General features: G+C 32.3%; 1 protein-coding gene across 1 annotated transcript; it reads left to right on the forward strand.

The window, feature by feature from the left end:
- Nucleotides 1–2,879: 2,879 nt before the first annotated feature.
- On the forward strand, nucleotides 2,880–4,771 carry LOC149256234 (uncharacterized). Its single transcript, XM_089455275.1, has 3 exons — nucleotides 2,880–3,482; nucleotides 3,660–4,615; nucleotides 4,753–4,771. The coding sequence occupies exons 1-3, from the start codon at nucleotides 2,880–2,882 to the stop codon at nucleotides 4,769–4,771; spliced, it is 1,578 nt and encodes a 525-aa protein (XP_089311401.1).
- Nucleotides 4,772–16,268: the final 11,497 nt, after the last annotated feature.

Raw genomic sequence — 16,268 nt, forward strand, 5'->3', positions numbered from 1 at the left:
TCAATTTACATATTTTTATGCTTGTTTTTAACACATAAAAATAAAAAAATAAAAACTTTTTGGAATTGATTTGCATTAGTTTTTCTTGATGAAATTAGTGCATTAGAGAATTTGTTATATTTTCTCTTAGTGATCAATTTCTTGCATTGTTGGAAGTGAATGGAAACTCTCTCCTTACTTTAGTTAGGATTCATCGAATTGAAAAGATTACATTATCATATTCGATTGCATTCAGTTTTGGGTCGGGTCATAACACCATTGGTTTCATATCCATTTATCCTTTTGAGTAATAACAACCTAAATAACACAGCGCTTAATTAAAATTCATCTAGTAATTTTTATATTTTTAGGGCTCTTTCCACCAATCTAGCTTAGGCTAGTATCTTGGAGGAGGGAGTAATTAACTCTCCAAGATAGTAAAACAAACAAGTAGCTGTATCTTGTGGTAGGAGATAAATTCCAATTGTTACATCTATGCTCTGGGAAAGCTCCTCTTAAAGGAGAAGCACGAGATCATATCTGAACCAGTGTGGGAATCAATCCTTCCTCATTGGGAACGATAGAAGATATTCACGTATTAAGAACGGTAAACCTCAGATTAACCATTGTCGAGGAGCTTGGGGTCACTTGTTGGTAAACCTTGGATTATGTCAAGGAGCCTTCAAGGGGATTGAGCTTGTTACTCTGCCCTTGCGTGCGTATCGGATCGTAGACTGTTCCCCCAGGTATATTTGTTTCCGTTGGTAACCTTAGTGACCATATTCTATAGGATTCTTTCCTAAGGTGACGGTGGAGGGAAGATCCCACTGTACCTGGAGCAGACGTCGACTAGACTCACTTGGATTTTCTGGGGGGTTCTCTTCACTCGAGACGGTTTAGTGGAGAAACTTGTGCCAGTCTATTCATTAAGCAGGTTGTCGGGGTAACTGTTCCAACCGCCATTTCTGTATTGAATTCTGTGACGTTGGATTTCATCACCAACTAGTGTTTTCGGTACGGAAAGTTACTGTTTGTGTGTGGTTTGACTCCTAGATTTGATAGTGCGTGTTAATTTGTTTGTTTTTACTTTTAGAGACCATAGGTGTGAATTGTGAATTGTTAATTTTAGTTTTAAATTGTTAATAAAATTCACTGAAGTTGAATATAATGGCAAATGTTCCGGAATTTACCAACCAAGGAATCCCTCTTAACGAGAATCCTAGTACTTTTCCTTACTTTTGATTACGTTTGGAATTTTTTAAGATCAAATATTTTGATGAGTCATCAAGCAATAATCACAATTATGTTATTATTTATATGAAGTATGGAAACTATTATTTAGAACTTACATGGAGTAAAAGGAGTTTTCGCTTTATCTTAACCCTAAAATTGTGAGTGAAGTCATGACATTTATTATTTAAAATATAATTTTATTATATAAATTGATTCAAAATTTTAAAACTATTTAAAATATATTTTTATTATATAAATTGATTTTAAATTTTTAAAAACTTTTAATTAAAATGGTTTTATAAATTATACCACTCAAATTTATAATTTAATACTATTTCAACCAAAAGTTAAGAAGGAATGTATTATCCAACAAGGAATATATTAGCCCTCTCAGGATGACTCAAAATCTGATTTTTCGCAAAATTTGGATAACTACATGTATGCTACTGTGAATTGATTTTTTTTCCTTAAGAAGTCTATTGTGTAAGGAAGTGGGCTTCCGTCGGATAATCCATTAACTTTACTAGAAAGTAAAGGGCTTTATTGTTTTCATTAATCTGATAATTCCCCCAATGAGACACATGTGACAATCAACATCTTTCACTGTCACAAGATTCCACTTGTCCAAAAACACTTTCCTAGGAAATTGCATCTTCATTCGTGAGTCATGACTCTCATATAATCCGTCTTCTACCATCTTCTTATCAAAATCCTACTACAGTTTATCTACTAATAGCCACACTATCTCAGGAAAAATGGAATACTCTATTCCTAAGTTTTAACTTATAACCTTTTAGGGAGAACACTAGATTTAACATAATTAACCAAAATCGTGCTCCATTTTGACTGCTAAAAACAAGGCCTTCTCACGCACAGTGGGATAACCGACACACTTGGCGATACTAAAAGCGAACATAAATCAAAGCTTTACCATAATTAGAGTTCCTTTGAAATCGAAGCCTAAATTGATGTCACGTGATTTAGATTAGATGGTGACATGGTGCATTGTTAAGGCATTTTTTTGTGGTAGGATTTTAAGTTTCTAAGAGTTCTATTTGTAGATATAAAGTTATTTTTTTTGTAAGTTTTTTAAATTATTAATTTATTGTTATTGTTTTTCATGTAGGTACATTATTTAAATAGAAATGCCTCCAAAAAGAAAGGGTCAATCAACTATTAACAATTTTTATGGATATTCTAAGACATCAAAGACTTCTAATGTTAAAGATATTCCATCTATACCTGATTTGAATGATGATGCTAATGAAGATGTAAATGAAGAGTTTGTTGTTAATCTAGAAATTCCTGGCCATGAAAAGGAAGGACAAGATGGTGGATCTAGTAGTTCGAGGAGGAAGGCTTTCTCAAAACGTGAATTTCGAGAAGAGTGGACGATAAAACATCCTTGGGTTTATAGTATCAACGTTGAATATGGAAAGATTCGTATGAAGTGAAAAATTTGTGAGAAATACAAAGCTCAAGGTCCATGGGGTATTGGAGATGGATGTAATACCATTCAATATGATGCTATAACAACTCATGCAAAATCTATTATTCATCAAACATCAACTCAGAAAAATTTGTATGAAATTGAAAGGTTGGCAAAGCCCATTACAGAACACATAGTGACAATAAATGAGGCTAATAAGGAAAGGGTCATAACCACTATGAAGTTAGCATATTTTATTGCGCAAAAGGATATTTCAATTGCTACTTATGAAGATCTTTGTCATCTTCAAATGCATCTTCGAACACCTAATATGCCTTCTCGAGTGGAGTATTCTTCCTACATAAATAGAAAAGCAGCTACTAAATTTATTCACTCTATATCAGATTACCTTGAAGAGGTTCAAACTAGAAAAATGTTAGAAAGCCCATTTTTCTCTATAATGTTAGATGAAAGTATAGACAATGGTTTGGAACAACACCTTGTTGTGTATTCTACATATCTAGACTTGAAAGGATTGGGCCCTCTAGTGTCACAATTTATGAAAATGATTACTGTTCCTGATGGAAAAGGAAAGACTATATATGATACCATCATTAATTTAAGGGAAACAAGGCAGTTGAAAAATGAGAAACTAATAGCAGTTTCGACTGATGGTGCTTCATCTATGGTTGGATGTGAAAATGGATTTGTCACATTGCTAAAGAATGATTTACCAAATCTTATTGGTACTCATTGCATTGCACATCGTGAAGCACTTGCAGCATCAGATGCTTCAAAAAAGATACCAGAGTTTTTGTTTGTTGAGAAAATAGCAAACAAGGTATACTCATGGGTTGGAAATTCGGCAAAGAGAAATAATGAACTCGTTTCTTTATTGGAGATAATGGAAATACAATCCTTGTAGGTTCTTCAAATCCATGGGATTTGATGGCTCTCTAGGGGTCAAGTGGTTGAAAGACTAGTTACATTAATGCCTGCTATTTTGAGTTTGTGGAAGAGAGAAAGAAAGAATTCATGGCATGATAAGGAAATAATTTTTTCAGTTCAATTTTGTTTGAATATGCTTGCTGATGTTTTGAATGAGCTGAATAATCTAAACAAAAAATTTCAAGAAGATAATGTGGATGTCACATCACTTGGAATAGCTATTGACCATACATTAAATTCTCTTAAAAGATATTTCTGCAAATCAGATTCTTTTGCTGAAGGTGCTGTACATCTTACTAAATTTTTAAAAGACTCTAAAGATGGGTTCCTTGAAAATGTTGACAAAGAGGGAAATACCCATAGACATGATTTGTTGTATATTCCAATCCATGATGAACAATTGCCACAACCAATGGCAACTTGCATTGATGGCTCCCTTGAGAGTTGCATACAACTTACAAGAAACTATGTCCAAGCATTGATTGAGAGTTTCAATTCAAGATTTCCAGATCTTCATCTTTTTAATGCAGCAAGGTTGTTTAGTCCTTGTCATTATCCATCAGATCTTTATGTCAGAGAAAATAATGCAAAGCATTGGCTTGAAATACTTTTTTTGCATTTGCAGCATAAAACATGTAATGAAGGTGAAAATGTACCAACATTTGATGTTACAGCGTGTAAAAGAGAACTATACCAATTTATTGATGTGGTTTATTTGAATGGAGAAAGATTTCCAATGAAAGATGCATGGAAAGTGTTTTCTCAAACAAAAGATTGGCACTCTAGGTATCCAAATATGCTAAAATTATGGCAAGCAATGCTTGTCATACCAGCGAGCACTGTCGCATGTGAACGAGGGTTCTCTAAGCAAAATATGATCAAAGATATAAGGAGAACAAGACTATCAATTAACACACTTGATGCATTGATGCGTATATCATTAATAGGTCCTAACACAACAGATGTGGAATGGGAACGAGTTTATGAGATTTGGAAAACTGCAAAGGAAAGAAGACTCTTTGATAGGTGTGAATTATTAAGTTACATGTTTTTTTACTTTGCACAAAGTTTATATATATTATATATAGTTGTCCTCTACTATATTTATATTTTTTATATGAAATTTTAACGTTCTTTGTTTATTGATGGAATGTGGAATACAGGCATGAACAGTTACATTGATGATCACTGATGTAAAAAGAAATTGAAGATATCATTTGAAAGTTTTTTCATGTGTTGTTGTTATAGGTTGATGGCACATGAAAAATGCCATCAAGGTTGAAAAATGGCCACATCTTATCAATCTTGTAGAAAATGTGATAAAAGATGTGATGCCTTTGGATTTTATCATTTTGGTACTATGGCATATCTTTTCTCGCTTTATGCTTCTCAAGATGCATTTAAATACAAGGAGATTTTTTTGCACATATATGTGATTCCCTTCTTTATTTGGCTTTAATGCGTAACTTTCATGAAACATGAAGCATTTCATTGCTTTAATTGTCATTGGAGCAATGGAATTTAGAAACTTGTAAGTTGTGACATTAGTTTGGTGTAACTGGATTTTTGAGTAAACCATCATTTATGTATATGTATGAATTAATAATTTGTTTCCAAACGTATTTCTCTTATTGGATGGTTGGAAGTTGGTGGTACATTCTTATGCCTTTTTAAGGTGTCATATATTTATATTTTGTATCAAACATTATATTAGATAATGTCATAAATTATCTCTGAATTTGCATGGAACTTAGTCTTATTAGGCATCTAAATATTCATGTAGCATAATGTAAATTGTTGGCTTTAAATGATAATTTAAATATATGAAATGGATAACCATCAAGCATTTTACCTTGGACTGATTATATAATTTAAATGAGCAAATTTCAAATGTTCAACACTTTTTATTGAAACCTCCACAATTGAGTTTTTTCAAATTTTGGTTTTTTTTTTTCCTTACGATAAATATATGAAAATTTTCAACATAATTATTTATTGAATGGTAATTTTTTAATCAAAACTTTATTAGTGAAGGGTTAATTTATTATGAGAACATCACTCTTGAAGGGCAAATTTTTTAATATAACATTTCTTGACGGGAAGCATAAGGACCCAAAACGTCAAAAAAAAATTGTATGACGGGTAAAGAGAAATCCAAATTCCAACCCTGCCCTTCACTTCACTTATATTCAAAATTCAAAGATATCAAAGATGATAAGCCCCTCCACATGTCTTGTTGCAATGTTTTCTTGAAATCACCAATCACGGTGGTGGTAAAAGCATTTACCTCTTTTCTTCCAACCCATGCTCTACCAACCCTGAAGTGGTTGGTTGACATTAACCATGGGGCATCCAACAGTCCCGCTCATTCGTAATCCTTGTGCGCTCTATTCCTCATTGGAGTGTGCTGCCGACTCATTTTCAAGCTACACTGTATCATCCCCTTGTATTTGCAATTTCAAATTTCCTGATCAACGATTTTTGCTAGGTTCTAGCTAGCTAAATTTCTTTCATCTAATCAATAGTTTATGAAAAAATTCGAACTTTATATAAAAAACTTATTCTACTTTATAAAAACAAGTTTTGTTCACCGCATATAAAATGATGTTTGGTCAAAATTTTAACCTTAAAATGAAAGGTAGTCTAAAAACTTACCCATCATAAATAAAACTTATTCTACTTTGTAAAACAAGTTTTTTTACCTTATATAAAATAAAAGTAGTCTAAAAACATCATAAATAAAATTTATTCTACTTTGTAAAACAAGTTTTTTTACCTTATATAAAATGATGTTTGGTCAATTTTAACTTTAAAATGAAAAGTAATCTAGAAACTTACCCATCATAAAATTTTCATGTCATAGGTAATATGAAAGAGAAATTTCAAATTTACATTAAATATATGATATTTATCTTTGAATATATGAGACTTATCTTTGTTTCAAAAATATTTGAGGAAATAAAAAATATTAAAAAATAATTTTATTTATAATTTTTTTTTAAATAAATGTTTTTTATTTAATTCAAATTATATTAAATTATTTATTTATTAAAATTATATATATTTTTAATATATTTTTAAAATGTTATCTTATGTTTTATATAAAATTTTCATGTCATAAATAATAGGAAAGAGATTTCAAATTTACATTAAATATATGATATTTATCTTTTGCATATATGAGATTTATTTTTGTTTGGAGAATGTGTGAGGAAATAAAAAAATATTAAAAAATAAATTTATTTATAATTTTTTTTAAATAAATTTTTTTTATTTAATTTAAATTATATTAAATTATTTATTTATTAAAATTATATATATTTTTAATATATTTTTAAAATGTTATTATATGTTTTATATAAATATTTTTAAAAAATATATAAAATATAAATAAATTAATTTACGTGGAGTTTAATTATTAAATTAAATTATTAAATTGTAATTTAAATTTTATTAATAAAAAAACTAATTAAAAATGAAACCATAATATTTCAATTTTTTGGATGTATTTATAGAAGTTGTTAAAAGACATCATCAATATAATCAAATCTATCATTGTAAAGTTCCTTTGGGGTGATCTAAGATTTGAGAAGAAAATTCATTTAGTTTGTTTAGAAGTGGTGTAGGCATGTGGAAGCTTGGACTTGGGCATATAGGATATAAAATGTTTCAATAATGGTTTATTAGTGAAGAATTTTTGGAGAATGTTATATGGCAAGGCAATTGGGGCATATAGGATATAGAATGTTTCAATAATGCTTTATTAGTCAAGAACTTTTGGAGAACGTTATATGGCAAAGGCAATTGGCATAAAATTAGAAAAGAGAAATACCTAAAAAATAAACAAATAATGGAACAAACTATAGAAGAGGCATCATAAAAGAAGGCAATTTCATATATTTGGAGGAGTATGATGAAGATCAACCACTAGTTATTTGGGAATATGCATTGGGAGATCATTATGGACTCTGGGTTGAGATAGGTTTCGATGCAATAAAATACTTGGTTGGAAATAATTCTCTATATGTTCCTCTTCTAGTCATATTCATAATTTGGGTTTTTATTTCATTAACCAGATCTGTATTGAAAGTCTTTCACTTTTTGGAACAAATTCGTGGCTTAGATCCGTATTGAAAGTCTTTCAATTTCTGGAACAAATTCGTGGCTGAGCATTAGGGACCTTAACCTGGCTGAGACTTTAGTTGTGGAATGGGATCAATATACTTCACAGTTAAGAGAATGTGTGAGGAAATAAAAAAATATTAAAAAATAAATTTACTTATAATTTTTTTTAAATAAATGTTTTTTATTTTTTTTATTAAAATTATATATATATATATTTTAAAATGTTATCATATGTTTTATATAAAATGTAAATAAATTAATTTCTGTGGAGTTTAATTATTAAATTGTAGTTTAGATTTTATTAATAAAAAAACCAATTAAAAATGAAACCATAATATTTCAATTTTTTGGATGTATTTATAGAAGTTGTTAAAAGACATCATCAATATAATCAAATCTATCATTGTAAAGTTCCTTTGGGCTAATCTAAGATTTGAGAAGAAAATTCATTTAGTTTGTTTAGAAGTGGTCTAGGCATGTGGAAGCTTGGACTTGGGCATATAGGATATAAAATGTTTCAATAATGGTTTATTAGTGAAGAATTTTTGGAGAATGTTATATGGCAAGGCAATTGGGGCATATAGGATATAGAATGTTTCAATAATGCTTTATTAGTCAAGAACTTTTGGAGAACGTTATATGGCAAAGGCAATTGGCATAAAATTAGAAAAGAGAAATACCTAAAAAATAAACAAATAATGGAACAAACTATAGAAGAGGCATCATAAAAGAAGGCAATTTCATATATTTGGAGGTGTATGATGCAGATCAACCACTAGTTATTTGGGAATATGCATTGGGAGATCATTATGGACTTTAGGTTGAGATAGGTTTCGATTAGATATCATTTTTGGGATTCAACTGCGTTAAGTAAGTCATTCAAAGTATGACCATTTCCATGAGAGGTAGTCGTAAAGTGACTAATTTCTCATGATTTTTGAATAGTTCACTTAGCACTCATTGCATCGGGTGATGCTCACAGGGGTGAAGAAGTGGGATTGAAACTAGTGAAATGTGGAGAACGAATCACATAGCATCAATCATCACTTCCGGGGCTTGCACCCGGTAACCAGGACTTCCGAGGAGGTCACCCATCCCAGAACTCCTCTGGCTCAAGCGCGCTTAACTGTGGAGTTTTCCCCCACAATCAAGCCCACTTAGCTTGCTACCCCATTTGCAAAACCTTAGCAAGTATTGTGCCTCATGAACCATTCAGGTGGAGATCCCTTGACTCTTTTTGAATTTAAGTATGGGGGATTTTCGCAGTGCATTACATTAGATATCATTTTTGGGATTCAATTGCGTTAAGTAAGTCATTCAAAGTATGACCATTTCCATGAGAGGTAGTCGTAAAGTGACTAATTTCTCATGATTTTTGAATAGTTCACTTAGCACTCATTGCATCGGGTGATGCTCACAGGGGTGAAGAAGTGGGATTGAAACTAGTGAAATGTGGAGAACGAATCACATAGCATCAATCATCACTTCCGGGGCTTGCACCCGGTAACCAGGACTTCCCAGGAGGTCACCCATCCCAGAACTCCTCTGGCTCAAGCACGCTTAACTGTGGAGTTTTTCCCCACAATCAAGCCCACTTAGCTTGCTACCCCATTTGCAAAACCTTAGCAAGTATTGTGCCTCATGAACCATTCAGGTGGAGATCCCTTGACTCTTTAAGTATGGGGGATTTTCGCAGTGCATTACATTAGATATCATTTTTGGGATTCAACTGCGTTAAGTAAGTCATTCAAAGTATGACCATTTCCATGAGAGGTAGTCGTAAAGTGACTAATTTCTCATGATTTTTGAATAGTTCACTTAGCACTCATTGCATCGGGTGATGCTCACAAGGGTGAAGAAGTGGGATTGAAACTAGTGAAATGTGGAGAACGAATCACATAGCATCAATCATCACTTCCGGGGCTTGCACCCGGTAACCAGGACTTCCCAGGAGGTCACCCATCCCAGAACTCTTCTGGCTCAAGCGCGCTTAACTATGGAGTTTTTCCCCACAATCAAGCCCACTTAGCTTGCTACCCCATTTGCAAAACCTTAGCAAGTATTGTGCCTCATGAACCATTCAGGTGGAGATCCCTGTGAGCATCACCCGATGCAATGAGTGCTAAGTGAACTATTCAAAAATCATGAGAAATTAGTCACTTTACGACTACCTCTCATGGAAATGGTCATACTTTGAATGACTTACTTAACGCAGTTGAATCCCAAAAATGATATCTAATGTAATGCACTGCGAAAATCCCCCATACATAGGTTTCGATTTCTGGAACAAATTCGTGGCTTAGAATTAGGGACCTTAACCTCGCTGAGACTTTAGTTGTGGAATGGGATCAATATACTTCACAGTTAAGCCTAGAGGGGATCATCTTAACTTAGATAAAGGATAATCTATCTTGGGATGGTATTAAGTATAAGGACCAGATCTTTGTTAACGACATTTATAACCAAATGACACAGAATCAAACATGATGGATAAATGTTTGTGGTCTCAAAAGTCCTAAAAGTTGGAGATTCCTCTAAAATTAAAATGTTTTACTTGGTTGGTTGTGCACAACAAGATTTCTAATGTGGATAAGCCTCCTTAAAAGAGGATTTAAGGGGCTTGGGAGATGTGTGTTATGTGTTGTAGATAAATAAGACGTAGACCCTCTTTTTCTTACCTACGCATTTGTGGTCTCAGTTTGGCATGGGGTAATGCAAGAGCTCAACATTATTGTTGTTTGGGATAGCAGGTCCATTGAGCATTGCCTTAAATAATGGTTTGAAGGTTTCAACGAATATAGAGCTTTACCTTTTTTTATTCTATGGAGAATTTGGAGAAGTAGGAACTCAAAGATATTTGACCAATCTGAGTCAATCATTAGAGGAACATGTTTGAAAGTTATTGTATACTTTTTGGAGATCGGGCCAAAGAAGAAGATGTTGTCTAGATGTAATGTGCAGATTAAAGAGGTATGGCCAAAGTTCCTAGTTGGTTTCCTTGATGGGACATCCAAAAATAAGGTTTATGGCAACTGGGCATATATAGTGATGAACCGAGGTACATTTTTTCATTTCAATTAGTACAATGGTGTTGGTTAGAATAATAGAGTTGAGCTTATTTCTCTTTGGGGAGTCTTAATTTGTGCAAAATGGCTTGACATTAGAGAGCTAGATGTCTTTGGATATTCAAAAGTGATAATTTATTGGGTTCAAATGAGGTTTAACTTTGGGCCACCTTCTCTTACTCATTGGATGCATCAGATTAGAAAGTTATTTTCAGAACTTTTTAGAGATTATCCTTCTCACACATCTTTAGGGAGCAAAACCATGTGCCGAAACTCTTATATAAGGAAGGATGTTGTGATATGTCTGGTATGATCAATTTATCTTCCTTTGACAATGGTACTTTACAAAGACCGGGTAGTACAAATTTCTAAAGGACTAATGTAGACTATTTCTCCGTCTTCGGTTGGTCACAACTGATACTTAAAAAGTTATTGTTTTGGTTTCGTGCAAAGAATTTTCAGAATTTGCTAGAAGGATCATTAGAGTTATGAATGTTTTTTTGAAGATAGAAAAATATAGATAGAGATCTTTTGATTTAATAATCATGACCAAGTTGTATAGATGACATATGCCACATTTTTTAAGGGAAAATAGTGGGGATCAAAGATGTATGGGGGAGACAGACTCTTGAATATGTAACTACTTTTTGATAATGCAAGTATGTTGGTTTTTTATTATTGAAAAAAACATGTATTATCCTAAATAATGGTAAGCGATGTAATCTGATGATTTTAATATAAGAAATTTAAATTATCATTAATTTTTCTTCCTTTGTGCAAATTGGGTCTTTACCAAATAAGAATCCAAAAGATTGGAAGAAGAGAATCTTGTTTATTAAATGAATGTCAGAAAAAACTAAAGGAAAGAATGATGGTTATTATTGAAAAATACATAATCTAATTTCATTTCAAAGAAAAATGTGAATGTTAAATTTATAGGTAAAAAATTAAATAACTTGGTGATTTATAAAATGTTTAAGATATTTTATTTTATATATAGTTTATTAACCTCTTTAAAGTTAGCATATTAGTACACCTTCTATATTCTTATCTATTTAAGTGGTCCATTTCACAATTCGATTATGGGTGGGTGCAAGTATTTGATGGTTTCTTATGATGAGATAGTGGTAATGAAAACTTGGAAAAATAGCAATATGCTACCTTGAAGATATGATTAAAGGTACTTATGCAATAAATTTGAAGGTGTAAAATTTTGAAACATAGGAAAATGAGTTGGCTTTGAGACTATATAACTTTTATTTATACTAATTGTGTATAACTATGCAAATTTTGAGTATTCCTGATAATGGTATGTTATGTTTCCTTCAAAGTGTAATGTATACATTTACTTTAGTGCAACCTTTGAGTATATAAATGACTGAATATTGCTATAGAAACTTGTAGAGTTTTAGAGAACATATTGTTCTTGTCGACAACTATTTTTCCAAAATTTATAAGATTATTTTTATATAATTTCTTAAATTATGAAAGTCATTATATACTTAAATTACAAGGCCATTCATTAACAAAACCTAAAAGGGTCTTAATATTATCAAATAATATTTCTTTCCTTTTTCTTTAAAATTGCAGGTCTTAATGTTCTCTAGTGCACCATTTGATTTTTACCGAATGGTTGAGGCCGCAAAAAGTTATAGCAAAAATAGACAAGGGATGTGTTTTAAGATTATGATATATGTTAAGATAAAATGTAATAAAAATGGTGAAAACTATTAATTCTTTTAGAAAATTATGTATCTAGAATCTACATAGTTAATTCTATAAGTGTATGTAGTTTCATGGTTAATGGATTTGTCTCAATTATTAAAAAACAATGGAAAAGAAAGATGTGTGTGTGTTTTCAAAAATTTCATGTTTTGATGTATTTGCACCCAAAAGTACCATTCTTGTGATCTTGAACCTATATCCAAAGAACCAAGCCACGGTACATGTAGGATTACCACCAGGAAAAAGTTTAGACTCAAAAAGGCATGTGCATGTTCCTAACACTACAAATGTGTGTTAATTTATAGCACCAACAACACGTGTTATCCTAGTGCTAAAACCATGTATGTGTTTCTAGTGCTAGGAATGTGCATGCATTTTTACAGTTAGTGACTTTGACACAGGGGAAATAGTTGAGTTGGGTTTAGGGGTGGGGTGAGAGAGGGAGGTATAGAGAGGCCAAGGGGGAGAGGGAGAGAGACAGAGACAAAGAGGGAGGAGGGTGAGGAATAATGAGGTGGTGGAAAATGGTTGAGGTAGCAGGGGGTGGGGAGAGAGAGAGAGAGAGAGAGAGAGAGAGAGAGAGAGAGAGGGGTGGGGAAAAATGAGTTGGTGAGTGAGGGGAGAGAGTGAGTTAGACAAGGAAAGAGGGAGAGGAAGGGATATATTTGTGGCTTACATAAGGAGGAAGAAAGAGACAAAGTTTGATGGGGTTGTTGTGAAGAAGTGGGAGAGAGAGGGGGGGGGGGAGTGGGTGGGAGAAAGAGGGAGAAGATACAAGAAGAGTGAGAGATCAAGAGATGATGATGGGTGGGGGGAATGAGGAATAGAATGGGAGGGGAAGGGAGTGAGGGAGAGAGAGTGAGAGAAGGAAAAATAGAGAAGGATAAAAGGGGAGAGAGAGGGGGGGAGGGGGGCTTGGAGGGGGATTTTTTGTGAAGCACAAACTAAGGGAGAGAGAGAAATAGAAGAAGGGGAAGGGAGGAGGAGGAAAAAGAGAGAGAGGGAGATAGAGATACAGATGGAGGGGAAAGAGAGAGGGAGGGAGACGAGGGAGAGAATGAAAGTGATAGTGGGGGGTTAGAGAGAGATAATGATGGCTTGTTTAACTATAAAATTTGTGTAGATTTTGATTCATTTTAATTTTATATGGTTTGGTTTCATTATGATTGTATCTGAACTTTTAAACTTTATATTGATTTGGATTCAAATTCATTCTGGTTAACATATGTTTTGGATTTATTATGACTGCAATTTTTCTTTTTATATTTTATAGTGATTTGATCTATTTTGATGGTGAAGCACAAATTTGGAAATGTGGTTGTGGAGCTCTCATTCGGGTGAGAAAAATGCCCAGGGGCATATTTTCTGGTTTGGTGGAGATGGTACTAACACTAGAGTTGAAGTCCTATATCTGTGAGGCTTGTTGTACAATGCCAAGAGACTAAATTTAGAAAAGATTTCCATCTATGGTGATGCAAGGGTTATATAGAATGGTCGACCAGTAATGCAAAACTTACTTCTCGCAATGTGGCTAAATGGATGCTACACATTTAGAAACTAAAGGAAACATTTTCATTCATCTCTTTTGAACACGCTTACAGGGAATTCAACTTCATGGTGGATACACTATCAAACAAAGGTCTAATTGCTACCTGAGGAATTTTCACTATTGTTATCTTCTCAATGGAAAGGTTCATGATGAAGGCCCCTTCCCTATATGCTTAAGACTCTCCCAATCCTGTATATAGGAATACTTTTTCCAAATTTTTATTTTTTTATCATTTTGACATTTACAAAATCTCTGCTTATTGCTATATGGGAGTATATGTTTTGGAATGTGATATTATATATATATATATATATATAGATATATATATATATATATATATATACATACACACACATATATATCTATATATATATATATATATATATAGATATATATGTACATATATACATATATATGTATATATATATATATATGTATATATCTAGATATATATATATATATATACATACATACACACACACACACATATATATATATATATATATATATATATATATATATATATATATAGATATATCTATATATATATATATATATATATATATATATATATATATATATATAGATATATCTATATATATATATGTATATATATATATATATGTATATATCTAGATATATATATATATACACACACACACACACACACACACACACACACACACACACACACACATATATATATATATTAGGCATCTTAGTATTTTCATACTGCGATCTGGGGTTGCTCTCGACTCTTATGTAGAGATGTTGGATCACGTTATGGTTTTTTGGCTGATCAGGGAATAATGAAATATGATGAATTTTGGAAATATGTATTGGTTACTTGATTTTTAATATGAATTTTCAGCGTATTTTTCACTCCTAAAACCAAAAAGAAAAAATCTAAAAAGTTATGTTGCTATGTTGATTGTGGTTCAATTCAATAAACCTGGCATAGGTGATTTAAGCTCCTCCATAATAAAATTTTATAAATATTATTATGTTGTAGGCATGGTTTATATTGGAATTGGGCTTGAGGAATTTATATTTTCAATCAAATGAATGGTTGAGATTTCAATCCAAGCGAATATTTTTCGTCTAATACATGATCCAATGGACAAGATGAAAGGATTGCCGAAGGTTTTTTAGTTTCTTAGGTTTGCTCCCATCTTTAATTTATTAAAAAATAATTGGTGAAACATGGGTGTGGTTATAATTTATTAAAAAAATATTTATAAAACGTGACATTAGCACGAAGTTGGTGGCGATTATGTTCATTTGGAGTGGTGATTGAGTGATGATCAGTGAGAGTCTTGGTTTTTCATCCAACTGAAATTTTGTAAAGCTTAGTTACCATGTTTGTTGTTTTCTTCTTTTTTCATGGACATGCACCCTCTATTCGAGCTTAGTTACCACGTATGTTGTTTTCTTCTTTGTTCATGGGCATGCAACCATGTTCAACCATCAACCAGTATAAAGAACCTCTTGTGCCATTGTGCCTGATTACTTCCAGCCCACTAGGTAATTTGTAATCCCCTACCCTGCAATCATTTTCCTTACGATTAAAATGAAAAAGGCAACACCCAAAACCCCGAAATCCCAGGAGACGAAACCCTCTAGTCATATTGAGAATTTTATGGACACAAAGGTGGAAATCCGTGACCCATTCTGTTGTGGAAAACGTGTGATCAAGTTGTTAATCCACCTCCACTTCAGATCATTGATCCACGATCCCTTCCAAAGGAGCGAGCTGGCCAACATTGAATACATTTTTCTATGTCGATCATGACATATCATGTTATTGTGATATTTCTGTAAATATCTCATTTAAAGAATAGAATCCAGACTGTTATGTAATAATTAGGACAATTGTGATAATAGCATGCTTGAGTTGTCTAGTGGTAAGGCAATTATGAAAATCTCAATTAGGAATATTTTGTAAGGCATCCTCAATCATGAGACCTTATAAAAGTGCTCAAGGGACTCATTAAAGAGGTTCTGAATTTTTGGGTACAAAGGTGGCTCTTCTGTAAATTTTGTCAAGTGTTTGAAGAACTTAGATATGTATGCTCTTTTTGAAGATTAATCACAAAGAAATGGTGATTTAGAATGTTGAAATGTGTAGTATGTGATCATTCCTTTGTTTATTTCTCATATGTGTTCCTTTCCTCTCAAAAGGTGAGTAATTATAACTGTTGGACATAATCTCAAA

This window comes from Pinus tabuliformis, chromosome 7 (genome assembly GCF_031772625.1).
Source record: "Pinus tabuliformis cultivar Carrire ecotype Pingquan chromosome 7, CPIR1, whole genome shotgun sequence".
In the NCBI taxonomy this organism is placed as follows: Eukaryota; Viridiplantae; Streptophyta; class Pinopsida; order Pinales; family Pinaceae; genus Pinus; species Pinus tabuliformis.